Source organism: Podarcis erhardii (assembly GCF_964252035.2).
Source record: "Podarcis erhardii genome assembly, chromosome: 17".
Classification (NCBI taxonomy): Eukaryota; Metazoa; Chordata; class Lepidosauria; order Squamata; family Lacertidae; genus Podarcis; species Podarcis erhardii.
Genome location: NC_138515.1, coordinates 35390335 through 35407811, shown reverse-complemented (window position 1 = coordinate 35407811; position 17477 = coordinate 35390335). Strand labels below are relative to the sequence as shown.

The following is a 17477-nucleotide window of genomic DNA, read 5'->3' as shown; positions in this document are numbered from 1 at the left end:
GCTTGCGGTGGGAGGTCCGGGAACAGAGGAGAAGGCGCGCAGCGCTTCTCCTCTGTTCCCGGGGCTTGCGGTGGGAGGAGGGTTTTTCCTCCGCACCGCCAGCCTTCAGAACAGCATTCTGAATGTTGGCGGTGGGGAGGAAAGCCCTCCTCCCACCGCAAGCCTTCAGGACAGGTCCGGGAACAGAGGGGAAGGCAGCAGCGCTTCTCCTCTGTTCCCGGACCTGTCTTGAAGACTTGCGGTTGGAGGAAGGTTTTCCTCCCCACCGCCAACATTCAGAAGGCTGTTCTGAAGGCTGGCGGTGGGAAGAAAAGCCCTTCTCCCCCGCCAGCCTTCAGAAGAGTTCCCCGCAGAAGAGTTCTCCAAGCTGCGGATAGCAGCCTGCTGCCCCTATCCGCAGCTTGGAGAGCCCTGTGGGGAAGTCCTGCAGGGCTCCCCAAGCTGCGAATGTCTGCCCCGCGCGAGGGGCGCTCTGAAGCAGAGCGCCCCTCGTGCGGGGCAGCAGCCTGCTATCCGCAGCTTGGAGAGCCCTGCGGGGAAGTCCTGCAGGGCTCCCCAAGCTGCGAATGTCTGCCCCGCGCGAGGGGCGCTCTGCTTCAGAGCGCCCCTCGCGCCGGGCAGCAGGCTGCTATCCGCAGCCTAGGCAGCCCTGCAGGAACTCTTCTGAAGGCTGGCGGTGGGAGAAGGGCTTTTCTTCCCACCGCCAGCCTTCAGAAGGCTGTTCTGAAGGCTGGCGGTGGGGAGAAAAGTCCTTCTCCCCCCGCCAGCCCTCAGAAGAGGTCCGGGGACAGACTGTCCCCGGACCTGGTCTGAAGGCGGTCTCCCTAGGAACGCATTAATTGATTTTCAATGCATTCCTATGGGAAACCGTGCTTCGCAAGACGAAAAACTCGCAAGAAGAAAAAACTTGCGGAACGAATTAATTTCGTCTTGCGAGGCACCACTGTATTTGATTTTTATTTGTAAAGAATCCATGGGCCGCACACTGAATTAAATCTCCATTTAAAAAAAATTAAAGTGTATTTAATATTAATATACACAATTAATATTTTTAATTAAATATATGTAATTAAATACACACTAGATTTAATTGATTTAATTATTAAACAATTCCATTACACAGACAGAAGTATGTGCTTTCATTAACAATTTGTGACACGTGCCATTTTTAAAAAAGGCTTTATGGTGTTTTTTTCTTGAATGTTGCCAAGGGCCACCCAAAAAGGCCCTGAGGCTGCAGGGACCACCCTGGCCTGAAGAATGCTCTGGTAGAGACCAAACGATAAGAAGAAGGAGCTTCCCCATAAGATGGTGGAGAGGAAAAGCCAGGAGGTTCCCTCCATCCATCCTTTTGTCCTTGGGCAATAAGGACACAAGGGCTACAGATCCCCGGGGGCGGGGAGTGATTTCTGGATTACTTACTTTTGAAGTCAATCACAATCTGTCTGCTGGTAGCCAGCCAGATCAAAACAGTTCTGACTGTCTAAATGGCTAATTGAACTCTCCTCTGTCTCTAACAACTCATAGAGACTAGATGACCCAATATTCATGGGCAAATGACCTATGCCCAAACTATCCCTATTTTTCCTGATACATCACTGCTTCTATCCCCCTCCCTGGGGGCTTCCAATTTGTCTTTCAGGGATGACTTTTTAAAATAGGCTTTTTTTTTTAATGTCTACATGTGCCCTACTAAAGGTAAAGGCTAAAGGGACCCCGACCATTAGGTCCAGACGTGGCCGACTCTGGGGTTGTGGCGCTCATCTCGCTTTATTGGCTGAGGGAGCCGGCGTACAGCTTCCGGGTCATGTGGCCAGCAGGACTAAGCCGCTTCTGGCGAACCAGAGCAGCGCATGGAAATGCCGTTTACCTTCCCACTGGAGCGGTACCTATTTATCTACTTGCACTTTGAGGTGCTTTCAAACTGCTAGGTTGGCAGGAGCAGGGACCGAGCAACGGGAGCTCACCCCGTTGTGGGGATTCGAACCGCCGACCTTCTGATTGGCAAGTCCTAGGCTCTGTGCCAGGCTTACACTATGTTGAATACAACCATTAATTTCCCCTCCAGCCTGCCATTTACAGAACAGCAGAAATAATCCAAGACATACCAGTGATTTTAACAATATTAGTTTGAACTGCCTCAAGTAATTCAGTCCTGAGATAAGGCAAATTAAACATCCTGTTCAGAGCAGTGTTGTGGTTACTTCCCTATATGCAGAAATGGAAGTTGACATGCTGGGTCTTGGGTCAAGAGGAACTGGCAGCATTTACTGTTACCAATGCAACCAGGAAAGGAAGTACCATAACCCAGAGTGGAGCAAATGCTTTAGAGGCAGAAAAGGTGCATCCCAAGAGCAGCAGCATTTGTGCGCTTGGAAAAGACTATCCCAGCACTCTCAGCACCCTTTCGAAACCTGACAAGTGGCCATGGCCCTTTCACTGACTTTAACATAGAAAAGGGTATCTTCAAATAGGGCTGCAATATTATTAACTGGCTAGATTAAAAAAAACAACAACTTTAAATTAATTAATTAACATGAATAAAAATAAATATAAAAGGTACTGCTGATTAAGCAGGTAACATTTTATTTTAAAAAATTATTTCCAATATAAAGACAGCAGATGGCAAATATTATCTTCTCTCACATGCCAGCAGAGATGCCTCTTCCAATGCCTGCTTTGACACATAGCATCCTATAAAAGAAAATATGCTTCTGGCTTCAGATCTTTTTTAACCATGTGCAAATTAAATTGATATGTTAACTATAGTTGCCATAAATTGTTGAGCTGCTTCTTCTTTTTGGCAAAGCTGTTTGGCAAAATTGCAAGAAGAAAAATGCTGTTTTTGAGCTATTTGGGGGGGGGGGGGAAACAGCCCTGCCGACATGGGCAAATCCAGACGTATGGCAACCCTATGTTAACTGAAATGCATGAGAGTAATTGTAATTGGGTAGCAGCCATCTTTCCAAAGAATCTGAACAATACAGGCCACAAATTCTGCTTCTGTTTTACAACCCCTAACAACTGTACAGTTCTTGAAAACATGTGCAAGGCAACTGCGAAAACATACTTCCTTAGCCTGCATTTCAGCTGATCCCCTAAATCTGGACTCCTGGATGTCCTAAGTTACATACTCAATTAGCTTATTAAATACGATTCCTGGTAAAAATGTGAACATGAGCAGTAGTCTCTATTCTTCCAAGAATATTTTAATCTTCTATCTAACAAGCAATTTCATCTATGACTAACTAGGAATTGAATGTCCCAGTAATAATGGCAATCATGACACAGAAGCATCAGCCTATTGAGATTATGGATGCGTATCTATGTCAAACAGCCTTTCTTCGATCAAGCCCGATTGACTGAGGGGTAAAAAAGTCTCTCTCTCAGACTTTATTTTGAACCCTTTCTCTACACCTTCTCAACACAGTTCACTCTTTGAAATATTTCCACTCTTTCCAGCTGCCCAACCTTTCTATCCATCCCTTCTGACCACTATTGGAAATGATGCCATCTTTGTGCCATAAGAAACTGCGGACACACAATCTTCCTCCATGCTCCCAGACTACCTTGAGTGGTGAAGTTAAAGAGTGCAGGTTTCTCTCGCCCACTCGGTAATTTGATGTTTGGGTCCCGTAATTCATCGAAGAAAGAGTGTGCGCATGCTTCCAGCGGAGTCAGGCGTGCCGTGGGGGTATATTCCAGCAGACGGCTACATAGCGCTATTGCTTCTGGTGGAGTGCGGGGCCGGAAGACCTACGGCAGAACAAGAGGGACAGTCCGTCAATACTCTTCTTTGCTCTTGTCGTTGAAGGACAGAGAATCTGAGGAACTAAACCGCTCAGAGTAGGAATGAGACATTAGCTTATAGAGTACTGAAGCTTAATCAAGCTTCTAGGGTTGAATGGTTAAGTGCAAGGAAGGTTGTTGTACTAAGGTGAAGTTACAAGGTCACAGGGTGGGGGGAACACAAGACACAGCTGAGAAGAACTTTTAGGAAGAGAGAAATAATCCATTCCAAACATAACAGGAATGCAGTCAGCCATGCATATGGGTTGGAGGAGAGAGAAAAGCAAATGAGCAGGATTTTCTGAAGACCACGTTCTGAAGCATATACTGAAAGCAAAACTTTTAAAGATTTCCACCTTTTAAGCAACCAACTGATTTTGTACTGGGTGTGGATTTATGCTGACTGGTAGGGACACTGATCAGGTCTCATAGTTTTGGTTTATCCTTTAATAATACACAGCAAGTAATTAATTAGGATAACTTCCAAATTTTAGGCGTTTGGGAGTATTGCCGAAGGGTACTCAGCCAGCTAGTTTTTCTCTCAGACATTTGCCTTTGGAGGTCAGGTCAAACAGCATATATTTCCACTATTCACAATCAGTCTTTTGTCACCAATGTTGCACTCCATCTACCTTCTCCTCTCTCACACACATAAAAATTAAATAACCACACATTCACAGGTTCCTTAAGCATTTTCTTTCACCTACACTACAGGTGCAATATATGTCATGAGCCAACAGTATATGTAAAATCTTGAGACAAGGGTGGGACAAAAACTGGCAAATCCAACTCACAAAACACAAAGCATGAGATTCAGCTGTGACAGCTCACTTGCAGAGTGGAAACCTGCTTTTGCCATGAGACTTTTGCTTCCCCTTCTTCCCCATCCCTGCACACACCCAAAATCCGCCCAGGAAGGACGCTCAATCCTCTGGAGCAGATTTTTGGGTGCATGGAAGGCTGCTAGCGGGAAGAGAGGAAGGAGAAACCCCACCGAGGGAACAGATTCCCACGCATGTAAAGTTGGACCAAACCCCAAAGCAATAGCATATACCACATGCAAAATCAACTGCAAATCTGCTCAAACAGATTTTGAAGAGAAGATATTTAAATTCAGCAGAACATAAACTGCGTCAAGAATCTCCTCATCAGTAATAATGGTATAGGCTATTGGTGGGATTTATCAAGAGTTCTGAGTTCGTACAGAAAGCTAGTTTACATATGTGAGGGAAAGTAAAAAAGCTGAAGAATTAAAAGACAAGAATTAAGTTAAGGTAGGCAAACGATCACATAAGCAAAACTCTTCTGCAGTGTCCAGATGTTGCAAGAACTATTAGACTGAACCAGGCTGCGGCTTACTTTCATGCCTGGGACAACTGTGGGAATAAGTAGTAATACCATAGTCTGAGAGGAATCCTGTGGACCTCTAAAACAGACCATGATATTAGCCCCTCTCCTGCTCTAGCCTGCTCAGGCCAAGAGAGAAGCCAAAGCAAGTTCTCTCTCCCCACGTGTATTGAATGTAGGGGTGCTCTTTTCAACCCAGGAAGACATTACCATGTTTCACAGCCATAGATTTTCTTTACTCTTAAAAATCAAAACTACACACACGTCAATGTAGTATCAATGTAGAGGAGGGAAAACTGGTCTGGGAGAATCAACAGGGGAAGGAATGTTTAACTATTCCCTCTTGCAAATGTCATGAACACAGAAGCTCACCTGTCTCCCCCACCCTAAACTGAATTTGTGCTTAGTTCTAGTTTCAGAACCCAGCTGCAGAGGGAGACAAGGAAAGGGCTAAGCAACCTCACAAAACACCTCTGAAAACTCAGCACTTCTCCTCCTCTTGCTGGGTTAGGAGAGGTCATGAGAAGCTACTGCATCTGGCTTCCCTGGTACTACTCTGGCAGCAACTCCTGAATAAGAGACAGTGGCATCTTCTTGGAGCTACTTTTAAGTGCAACCTGTGACGTGGGTTTATCTTTTACATTTTTACCAGGTGTCCCCTTCACTTACAACAGGGATGGGGAATTTGTGGCCCAGGTGATGTGGGACTACAGCTCACACTATCCCTGCTCACTGGCTGTTCTGGTTGGAACTGATGGCGGATGGAGTCCAACAACAAAATATCTGGAGGACCTCAGGTTACCCATCCTAGAAACAATTTAAAAAACCACATTTCATCTCATAAATTTTGGGGAAATCATCTCCATTAAAGAAGTTCAAATTCTTTTTTCCAGATACATAATCCATCAAGTTACTGAAAATCCCACATTCAAATCTGAATATACATTAAACCAAAACTTTCCCCAAATTTTATGAACCCCAAATATTGTCCTAGAGCTTGTCAAATAAAACTGTACCCCTCCACCATATGAAATCAGGTGGAAATTCAACCTAAGGTTGAAATGCTTTAGGTATACTTGCCTCCTTTAAAATAAAATGATGCTTTGTATTTTTCTTCATTACTACTATCTTTAGATGAACTGCTAACTGTGGAACATTCCTTTCTTTCTTTCTTTTTTTACTTGTCTAGCAGAACTCAGGCGGACTCTATCTTTCACTCCTTCCATGAGTAAGCAAAAGCTATTCACACTTAGTATGTCCTATAATGTACTGTAGCATGTATTGTAGCTTCCACTATAACTGCAGGCCCTCATGAAGATCAGGTTGCCCTTTCTCTGCTGGGACTTGGAAAAAGTAATTTGATACAGAATGTACTAGAGTAACAATGCCAGAAAATTGAAAGCCCAACCGCCGCAAGAAACTAGCAGCTAAAAACTGAACAATGTTGAGAGAGAGAGAGAACATTTGGCTCAGTGACCTCAATGGCTGCTTGGTGTCAACTCTTCCATCCTCATTTTTGCCTCTCCTCCTCCAACAATAAACCTGATGATATGAAAAAATATTTATGTACATACCCGTACTCCTGAGGTGAAATGTCCTGTTCCTGACGAGTCCTAAAGATGATAATGCAGTGAAATAATCCAAACAGGGGGAGTCAATCCAAAATAATAGTCCAGCAAGGAAAAATATATCCAATATTATCAGAAATCCATGGTGATGGGGAAATATTAAATGTTTAATACAATTAGAACCTTTAAACATCAGTCTCCATAGCAGCAAGTCCAACTTTTAAAAAAATGATTTTGCAAGGGTGAGGCATAGTATAGAAACATTTTATTTTAAATGCATGTTCCAATGCCAGTGACTTTAGTAAAAAGTAACAAAAAGATGAAATCAAATGTCTATGTAGAAGTAAAATTATACTGAATTTTCAATATTAAACTGCAGTCTTCTTCCCAGTCTTGGAGACAGATTTCCACAGACATGGGGGGAAACATGAGACATGCTCTCATGTACAGACTACTCTTTTTTTCTCCTCCCCTTGTCCCAAAAGCACAAGATGAGAAGTGTTTTTGAAACCGCACATGTAATAGATAAAGATCTTTAAGATTCAGTACTAAAAATAACTATTTTAAATTTCTATAAGCTATGTGTGTATCAGGCCGCCGCGGATTATTCTTCATTTTGGATTGACTTCCCCGCCAATGGATTGTTAGTGTTTAGCTTTTTTGGCAGATATCTCTTTAGGATGCTTCAGGAACTGGACATGACATTTCAGAAGTGCTGGTAAGATCTTAACTGTCCCCTGCCCCTTGATTGTGGCTTCCTTCCTTATGCCCTCATGGCCATTTAAAAGGGGGGGGGAGGATTTGTTTGGTTTTTTCTTTTACAAGCGCACACTGATAATGAAAGAAACACACTACCGTTGTTTAATTCTTCTTACTTACTGCAACCTCTTCTACTGCCTTATTCACCCACCAAGAACTACATAGAAGCATACAAACAACAAACATTAAAAGCAAGGGACTGTCACAGTTACAGGTTAAGTGGTCGATAATACAGGTTGCCAACACTTAAGCACAATGGGCCGCATTGCAAGCTGGGGGTGGTCTCAGCGTTCTATTGTGCCTAGGTGCAAAAGGGCAGGTGGCAAAGTACACTGTTAGCTGTGAACCGTCCTCACTATTATGTTTTAAGCATCATGGTTACTGTGTTTAATGTAGTTTTCAGTGAGGGAATTTCTGGGGCAAATAATCCGCGGATTATATTTTAGTCTGCGGACTAAAATTTAGCACTCGGTCTGAAAACCGGCCCGTCACAGTGAAATCTATTGCAATCTAAAATAAGTCTTGGTGAAGGAAAGGAAAAGCTAAGAGCACAAAAGAGAATGCAATTGGGCAGACTAACCTTTAGTATGCAGACTAAATACGGCCAGATAAAATGCACAGGAAAGCCACACGCAGAAAACAAAAACTAAAATAAAACATGTGAACACTGATAGGAACTTTTCAAGTAACTTTTAAATATTATCTCACTTGTTCATTAACATATGTTATCATGGTCACAGCTATTTTAGGTAGACTTGCTTGATTAGTTAAATAATTTTCACAGAGGAAACCACACTGAAAAATGCATATCTACATGTGGGCCCTGCAACATAATGTTCCTTTGTGGAGCAGCCCTGTTCAGCGCTCAAGCCAACCATAGTCTCAATTCCATGATATTCCACTTCAATTTTCCTTCCCCTCCATTACTGGAATGAAAAGTTAAGAATGAAGAGATGCTATTATCACCATGTAAGTTGCTTTGGACTATTTTATAAATTAACAAATATGATTCAAGTAATCTTAAATGAATTGGTTGGGCAGAAAGTAGAGATGACAAGTTTCTAAATTCTGTTTTGAAACAGTGGATTACAATAATTTAGAAAGAAGTACTTTCTAAATTATTGTGATCTCTGATTCAAAGCAGAACTTATGCTGAAAAGCGGGGCAACAACTCAAAACATTCATTATTGAAAAAAGGTGATTTTTCCCCCTTTCCCTATTATTTGTACAAGAGCTCTACTTCTCAATACAGTGGTGCCCCGCAAGACGAACGCCTCGCAAGACGGAAAACCCGCTAGATGAAAGGGTTTTCCGTTTTGGAGGCGCTTCGCAAAACGAATTTCCCTATGGGCTTGCTTCGCAAGACGATAATGTCTTGCGAGTTCCTGCGGGGTTTTTTCCCTCCCCCCCCCCTTTTCCTAAGCCCTAATCCGCTTATCAGCTGATCCGCTGATAAGCCGCTAAAAGCCGCTAAGCCGCTAATAGCGCTAATCCGCTAAGCCGTCAATGGGCTTGCTTCGCAAGACGAAAAAACCGCTAGATGAAGAGACTCGCGGAACGGATTAATTTCATCTTGCGAGGCACCACTGTATATCATCAGGGCTGAATCAGTGCCATGATGGATCCTGAGATGTAGCAGACTTTTCCAACTCCAAACTCATGTACCTGACAGTTCTGCACACATATGAGCATACACACACACACACACACACACACACACACACGAAGAGTAGAAGAGAGCTACATCATGCACAACAAAATGCAGGAGAGAAGAAACTGCTACACCTTTCCCATGCTTCCTGAAAGCAAAAAAAATCCACCCCCTCCCCACCGACATGCATTCATTTTGCAAAGGGGTCTCCCTGAGTAAAGGGAAATGGGGCTGCTGGTCTTGTTTCTGACTTCATGCAACTTCTGTGGCCCAACATAAGGGGCACTCTTGCAGCTCTCCACTACCCTCAGAAGCTCAGAGAGTTGACACCCAGAGGAGGGCATTTTCATATAAGCAGTCACACAAGCTTATACAGTCATACCTCAGGTTGCAAAAGTGATCCATGCGGGAGGCTCGTTCGTAACCCGCAGCGTTTGCAACCCACAGTGCCGCGTCTGCACATGCTTGTGATGCGATTTGGTGCTTCTGCACATGTGCAAAGTGCAATTTAGCGCTTCTGAGCATGCGCTGAAACCCGGAAGTAACCCGTTCCAGTACTTCCGGGTTTGGCGCGGTCTGCAACCCACAGTGTTCGCAACCCGAGGTATGACTGTAAACCAAAGTCGGTTTTTTATTTAAAAGGAACTGACTATTCAAAACAGTATGGAATGCTACTCAGCCTATCTTGGGGCAGTAGGCTGTAAGTAGAAAGCATAAGGGCTGTCCTCCAGGAGCCTGTGGAGAAAGTGTGGATAGCTCCCCCCTTCCTCCTTCTCCCCGCCTCCCTCTCTCTCATACACACCCACCAGTAAATCTGGAGAAGTGGGAGCATGTAATAAGACATGGCTGAAACAAAATACTGTGCTGTGGAATCCATGTATGCAGGGCTGGCCCAAGACATTCTGCTAAGGTGGACCATCAACCAAGTTATTTTGGCACCTGAGACAGAAAATCCCTCTCATTCCCAGAAGCAAAAACAATAATAGAACTAACAATTTGCTGCCCTTTCATCACCCCCCCCCAAAAAAAAATCAGCTGCCAGAGGCGGCCTTTTCCTAGTGGCAGGACTGGCCCTTTACGAGAGGAAAATGAAGTTCTAAGGACACATCTGTGTGACACCCAAAATGAAACTTTTGCATCTCTCCTGTTCTGCAGGTGGCAGAAAACATAGGGAAAAAGAACATGCTTTCTGCTCTACATGGTTCCGGCCATCAAATACAGCCATTGGGGCTGCATGAATGGGGCAAATGAATTTTGACCCGATGCAATGAAGGTTTGTCACTTGCTTTGAGGAAGGCAAGGTCTCCACAAATGCATATGATGGGAAGTAGCAACTGTCTGTTTTCAGAGGAATCCCAAGCGGCGAAGAATGAAGCAGCAGGTGAATGCAGATTGTTGAAACATTGCAGGGAGAGACATCATGATGTAAAGCAGTGGGTCCTGAAGAGGAATGCAAGGGTGCGAAGGCACCTCATTTGCTTTCGCTCTCAGGTAGTGGGGCAACCTAAAGGAAGTGCCTGTTATATGACTAGACAATAACAGCTATTAAGAAGAGGGAGGAAGGCACCCTGCAGCTAAAAATCCATAGTGGCAGTAGTCTTGCACATTTTGTTTTCTAAAGAACACAAAGGTTACCCAACCTACAAAACGAGAGGCTGATGTGTAACCTATTTATTTATTTATTTAGTTAAAACATTTCTACCCCATCTTTTGAGTAAGATACCCAAGGTTGTGAACAATAACTAAAGGCAACAAAACAGTCATTGCAACAATAAGATCAAGGAACACAACAGCAAATAAAATAAGTAGCTGAAAGGCCAAACATTCTGGTGAAAATAAAACATGCCAGGAAAAATGTAAATAATAACCTTCCATGCACCACACTAAATACTCCAAGAGGAGCTAAAACACTTTCTAGAGGTGGCCAATAATGACTTACCTGGAACCTAAACCCTGTGGACTGGGATAATTTTTGTTGTTTTTACTAGGAGTCTTAATTAATACAAGCCCTAGGAGCACACGGTTATCCGAGGGCCACAGGACCTCAATTTCCCTAACCTAAAACTAGGGGTGGGGAGGAGGAAGCAGGGGTAACCCTGCAACTGGTCAGAGACCTTTCTAATGAGAAGAACTCTGGACTCATGGGCATCTGAGGGAATACTTTGGTTCTGACCCAACCAGTTCAACCAGCGTTCAGACTTTCTTGGATGAACTCCAGTTTCCGCCAAGCAAGGCATCCTTCTTATCGGTCTAGCAGGTGGCCTTGTTCCAATGGTGCTTCCCTTTGCTACTGTCTCCCCCAACTTTATGCCCTGCTGGTGTAAGCCCTCCTGGATTGTGGATTTATCAGTTCATTTACTTCATTGGCTCCCTCTGTGACCCAGTAAGATTCCTATGTGTAGAATGTCTTTCGAGTTACACTTCCATATGCTCATTCTACAGTAACTTTATGGGGTAATTTGGATGTGAAAATGAAGAGGAAGTCCTTAGTGAAAGAATTGGGTTGACAGCCAGATACCAGTTAACAGCATCAGATTGAGAACATTTGCCATTTTCAATTTTGCGGTCTAGCTGCCACTTACCACTAGAGCTGAATCACCGTATCTTCAACTACAGCTCCTTTTAGTGTCTATTTAGGAAATGTCAGATTTGAGTGCCTTAATGTCTCCTATTTTTGCTGGAAGAAATAACTGGATCTTCACGGTAAACTAATAGAGTGTTCTATTCATTCTATTAATGAAACACTGCTTTATCATCTATTTGGCTGTTTCTTTAATTTTTAGCCAAAACTGAGTCAACAGAACATGATGTTTCTGGTATGCTGGACTCCAGCATGCCTTTGTAGGAAGAAATGATGTAACACTGAAAATGTTTTGAGGCATACAATGTGGTCATGGTCCTATGGTGTCTTCTTTCTGGCCAGAAACTATTGTTCATATTAATGTTGTCTGGGATATTTGCAGATGATCACACACTCTTAAATTATATCCTTGAGGTATGGTGACTAACAGATGGACAACAAAAGTGAATTCTGTGAGCCTTTTGGTGGCCCAAAGATTAAATTGCAAGGTTAGAAGTCTAAACATCCACTATGTACCACTCAGTGGTCTGAAGATCTCTGCCCTTTATCTGAGCACATGGTTTATAACTATTTGGACATAGGAACTGCTTATATTAATCTATACATTTAAATTAGGATTGATGTAATATTTGTATTATCAATGTCAACTGCCTTTGTTTGTTTTTTCTCCTTTCCCTCTATTATATTTTCAAGTTTGTTTTTAAAATTGCCCCGTGCAACAAAAATTACCAGAAATCTACAAAGAAGGCTTCTCAATTGTTATGGCAGCAATTATAGCAATGAACTCTCAGTGCTCTAGCCACAGTAACAGAGGAAACAAGGAGTAAGACTCCACCTACTGACCTGAAGATAAAATTAACCGGGCCATTAAGGGCTTTAAAAGTAAAATTGTAGTGCCTTGAACTGAACCTGCTACATGTTTCCTATACCCATGTTGAGCCTCACGAACTATCTACCAAGGATGGCTTCACAGACAATGTGTTGGATAATTGTCATGAAATCATTTTTTAGTGAGGACAGAGTGCAACCAGCTCACACTTAAGGAGCTCTTTCACGGAGAAAATAATCCCACTGAAAGCACAGAACCTGTTTGTCCCCAAATGAGCTGACCTCTTAAGCATCAACATTTCTACCCTGCCTGAATTCTTAAGTCAATTTAATTGCCCCCATCCAGCCAATAAAAGGCATTCAAGAAACCCTCACTATCTGGATTAGATGAAAATGAAAAACAGAGTTGGGCGTCTTCAGCATACTCATAATGTCACATCCCAAAACGTGCTTGTCTCTTCCAGCAGCCACAAATTTCAAAAGAATTAAATACTATTGGGTAGAACAACAGTCACTCAATATTACCCTCAATTTTGCTCAGACAGGAGTGGAACTATCAGAGTGTGAAGCCTGAATACTGAACAGCTTCTAGCAACCATATAGCGTACAATCCCTAGAACCTTTGTTGCAGATGGTAAACCACCACAACAAAAGTGATTTCTATTCTGTATTCTGCCCTAATTCTGGATTGATATGGATCATGGAGATAAATATAATCCAAGGGTCACTGGAATTGCAACCCTGCTGCCTACCCATCATCTCTCCCTCCAATTTTGTACTCAAAATTGATTTCAGCAAGACCCTCTCAGTTAAGAGGACATGTCTAAGCTGAAGTTGTCCGAGGAAATATATGGAGGAAAACACACTCTGTCCCATTCACAGCTGCAATCCTTCCCTCCAGAAGAATAATGTGGCAAGGGGGAGAAAAGCTTGCCCTGGCATCCACAGCAGAGATGAGGCAACTGCAAAGCTTGCTTCTCCCCACCCGGCTCCAAGTGAGCTGAAGGGAAGCTCACTTTGGTTTCTGGCACTTTACAGAGAAACAAGTACTAAGAGGTGTGTGGATGTATGTTTTTTGCTTGTTTACAATTGTACTGTGATACTACTTCCCTGTGAGGCAGGAAATGATTCTATTTTCATTCTATCGCTCACCTAAAGAAAGAGAATCATATAGGTTCACAATACATCAGGCCCTGCTTGTCTCCTTATTGGTGTGGACAACAGCTATAAACATGAACGATAAGGATCTCTATTCATTTTTATTTTTGATTAATAGCCAGAACATTCATGACAAGTGTGATATAATAACATCACCAAATTTTGTATAGCGAAGTGCTACTGTGGAGGAATCCAGTCAATACTTCTTTCCTTTCTCTCCCTACACACCTCACTTTTCTTTCACCCCCTCCAAAAACACTCAGCTTTCCATAACCACAATGAGCATTCTTAACCCTCAATGGGCTTTAATTCCTAAATTTGTTTCGTATGTCTACAAGCCTTGGGGCTAACCTGAGCATACTGCAGCCTCCCTCTTGTTCCTCAGTTACTTTGTTTCAGCTAAAATCCTATCAATATTCACCAGCTGAATCTCCTGTTAAACAGGGTGAAGCTAATCAAGTAATAAGGCACCCTGAAACTTCCATATTTACACAAGACTTCACACACACACACACACACACACACACACACACACACGAGAGTTGGCTATGGAGAAGAAAGGGTTGGATTCCCAGTACATACGTAGGAGGGGGTGGGATGTAAAGGAAGGTGTAGTTGAAAAGAGAAATATGTGTTTCACCCCACCTGACTGGAAGTGTCTTCCAGTTACAGTAACAAAAATACTATTGTGGACATGGTTAAAATACTCGCATTAACATTTATAGGACCACTGAGTAATAGTGCCTTGGTTTGCCCATTAACTTGTAAAGATTAATGTATGGACCTCAGCGTATCCTCTCCAGGCACCCACTACTAGTTCAAAGAGGCTCTCACCTTAGTCCATGGATGTGCCTTAATCTGGGGAAATTTAAATTCAGTGTAGTTTGGATTCATTTCTCTAATCTGTTCTCTTGTAGGAGTTCCAAGGACCTAGAAAACAGAAAACGTGGTCTATTAGCACCTTGAGACAATATAGCTATTGCAGCCAACATCTGCAGCACGCAGCACTTATAGAAAAAGGAATGGATGCAAACAGGAACTGCACATTGAGTGATCTCTCCAACTGCGGCCAAGTTTACATTTTAATCACTGGCTGTATCTCTTACTATTCCCTGGAGTACCGATCACATAATTAATTCAAATGTATGTAGGACTATGCACCATAATTAACATTATGCAGACCATCTCTGAAGCACTTAGATAATTTTGTACAAAATGCACTTTAGATAAGCCAAGTGCTACCTTAAACATACTTTATTTTACTACCAACAAAAACAAGAACCTTCATATGAGTACGTTCTATATAAGAAACGCCCTTTTTTCCCCTCCTCATGGTGTGTGAGTGACGGATGATTTGTGTCCAGCTCCGTTAAAAAACACACAGCCTTTGAGGGGATGCAGCCCTATCTGCAGCATCTGATCACAGCAACTCCGTCGCAGAATGTATATTCTACGAGACCTATTCAGACCTGCATTTGCAAGCACAAAAGTTGTATAAGGAGCCAAAGCACACAGCATGTTCTACAATGTGGACATGTTAAGACTTAAAATTTTGCTGTCAAGAGAAGATGAACACTGAAGGACAACGGCTGTAGCAGAAACTCCTACAGAATGAATTTCATTGGCTATACACCAAGAGATCTAAATGAAGAACTAAACTGAATATGATGAACTGAACAAAATCTATTATTTTTGTCTGCATGAGAATGATATATCTGTGTGCATTTATATAAGTTTGACCACTGAATTTTGTGGAGAATGATTTTGTTCTGTCAATTACAGATTGAAAACCACCTCTTGACGCTGATATAAGCCGACCTAGTTTCACAACTTATCCTCTACGTTCCTCAATTCCAGGCATGCAATTCCTTTTGACAACTTCTCTGGCCTTGATATCTATCACATGTAAGTTACAGGGCTCTGTTTTTTGTTTTTTGAAGTTGGATTGCGGGAATACACAACCAACTTAGGATTGGGGCAAAATACATGGAAGGAAACTTCTGAGTCGCAGTAAATACACCTGCTTCACAAATAAGCAGAAGATTTCACTCCTTTCCATAGCTAGGGAAGACTACTTGCTACTGGATCATGTCACAATTGAGGAGCAATTAACATTGTGAGGGGTGTGGGGAGCAGGAATCATTATGTCTGGCCATTTGGTAGTGATTCCAATACGTATTTTTGCACTTTTAGATACGTTTTCTGTTTTATATTTATTACTTATTTAGGTTATTCATATCCTGCTTTTCATGGTAGAAAGATTCACAAAATGGGTTTCTTGCATTTCTAATGTAGTGAAGCGACTCTGAGTGTCCTATGTGCAGAAGGGGTAAAAATGACTTTTTTACTTACCTGGAAAATAAAAGCCAGTATCACATTTACTTTTAAATATAAGGAGGGTTTTATATAAACCAAAGTTACATTAAAATTACTATTATTTCATTTCCAATTTAAAATGATGCCCAAATAATAATAAAAACCCCTCATACCTTGATTATTTCCACCAACTGATCTACACCACTGTCACCTGGAAAAATTGGTTGTCCTAGCAACAGCTCTGCCAATACACAGCCTGCAGACCAAACATCTGGGGGAGGGGGGAAGAAACACAGGAAGATATTGTGGGTTACATATATCCATTTTCTCTCTCTCTATATATATATATATATGCACGTGCACGCACATATATATATATATATACACGCACAGTATAAATAGAAATAGAAACAGAACAGTAAGGCTTACTTTACCAGGTAAGCATTTAGGCAGCTGCAGAGAAGCACCGACAACGTTCATACAAATGGTACCTTATATGAATCTGTACCAGGTCAAAACTTGCAAAGCAAAATTATATACAAAAGTAACTCAGTAAGACGGTGCCGGTGTTCTTTTCAGATTTTGCCAGTTTCCACACACCCCTCCCTCTAATATGAAATTCATTCTATTCCAGAGATATTTCCATTTGCATCTCCATGCTGCTGCTCACATCCCCACTCACTCTCATTCCAGACCTTGATGCCTTGGCTCACCACCTTCCTCTCTAACAACATCCCAGTGCTCTTCCCTGGTAACTTCAACATGTGTGGTTCTTTTAAAAATGTGTTCTTAGTAACAAAATCTTACTCAGTATTACAGAGCCATTATTGGTTAGAGTGTTGGACTAGGACCTGGAGAACCACAGTTCAAATGCCCTCACCATCACGAAGCTCACTGGGTTACCTTGGGACAGGTACACACTCTCAGCCTAACCTGCCTCACAGGGTTTTTGTGAGAATAAAATCAGGGAGGAGAACTATGTATGTCACTTTGAGCTCCCTGGAGGAAAAGTGGAATATAAATAAATAAATAAAATATTTATATATACAATGTAAAATTTAAATCTCAAAAGAGGAGGAAGGAACTGTGCATTCTGGCTTCTAGTTTACAAGGAAGGACAAAGCAGCATAGCTCAAAGAAGACAACTGCACACTATTGTCTACAATACGGTATTGTGGCAAAGAAAGCCAAAGTCACTTTTTAGGCTGCAAGAAAAGAAGCCTAGTTTCCAATATTTCAGAAAGAACAGTGCTGCTCTACCAATACTGACAAGATCGCATGCAGAGTACTCTGCTTCAGTCCCAGGTATAGGTTAGAAAAGCCATCCCCAATCTGGTGCCTTCCAGATGTTTTGGACTACAACTCCCATCAGCCTCAGCTAGCAGTATGCATTAGAAGAATGATCCTGCTATTCTGGAAAGGGTTCAGGGAATGCTTGATGTGGCATGCTGAAAATGATTCAGGAAACAGCAATGGTAAG

General features: G+C 42.4%; 1 protein-coding gene across 2 annotated transcripts in view; it reads right to left on the bottom strand.

Annotated features, from left to right (window-relative positions):
• GSK3B (glycogen synthase kinase 3 beta) overlaps positions 1-17477 on the bottom strand; it is a 62911-nt gene that overhangs the window by 8978 nt on the left and 36456 nt on the right. Inside the window, exons 7-10 of one of the 2 annotated variants that reach the window (XM_081845353.1) lie at positions 16171-16268; positions 14516-14611; positions 6711-6749; positions 3570-3756 (exon numbers count right to left, since the gene is read on the bottom strand). In XM_081845353.1, the coding sequence (XP_081701479.1) occupies positions 3570-3756; positions 6711-6749; positions 14516-14611; positions 16171-16268 (420 nt within the window). The remainder of the gene's footprint in view (positions 1-3569; positions 3757-6710; positions 6750-14515; positions 14612-16170; positions 16269-17477) is intronic. The other variant, XM_081845354.1, reaches the window with a different exon arrangement.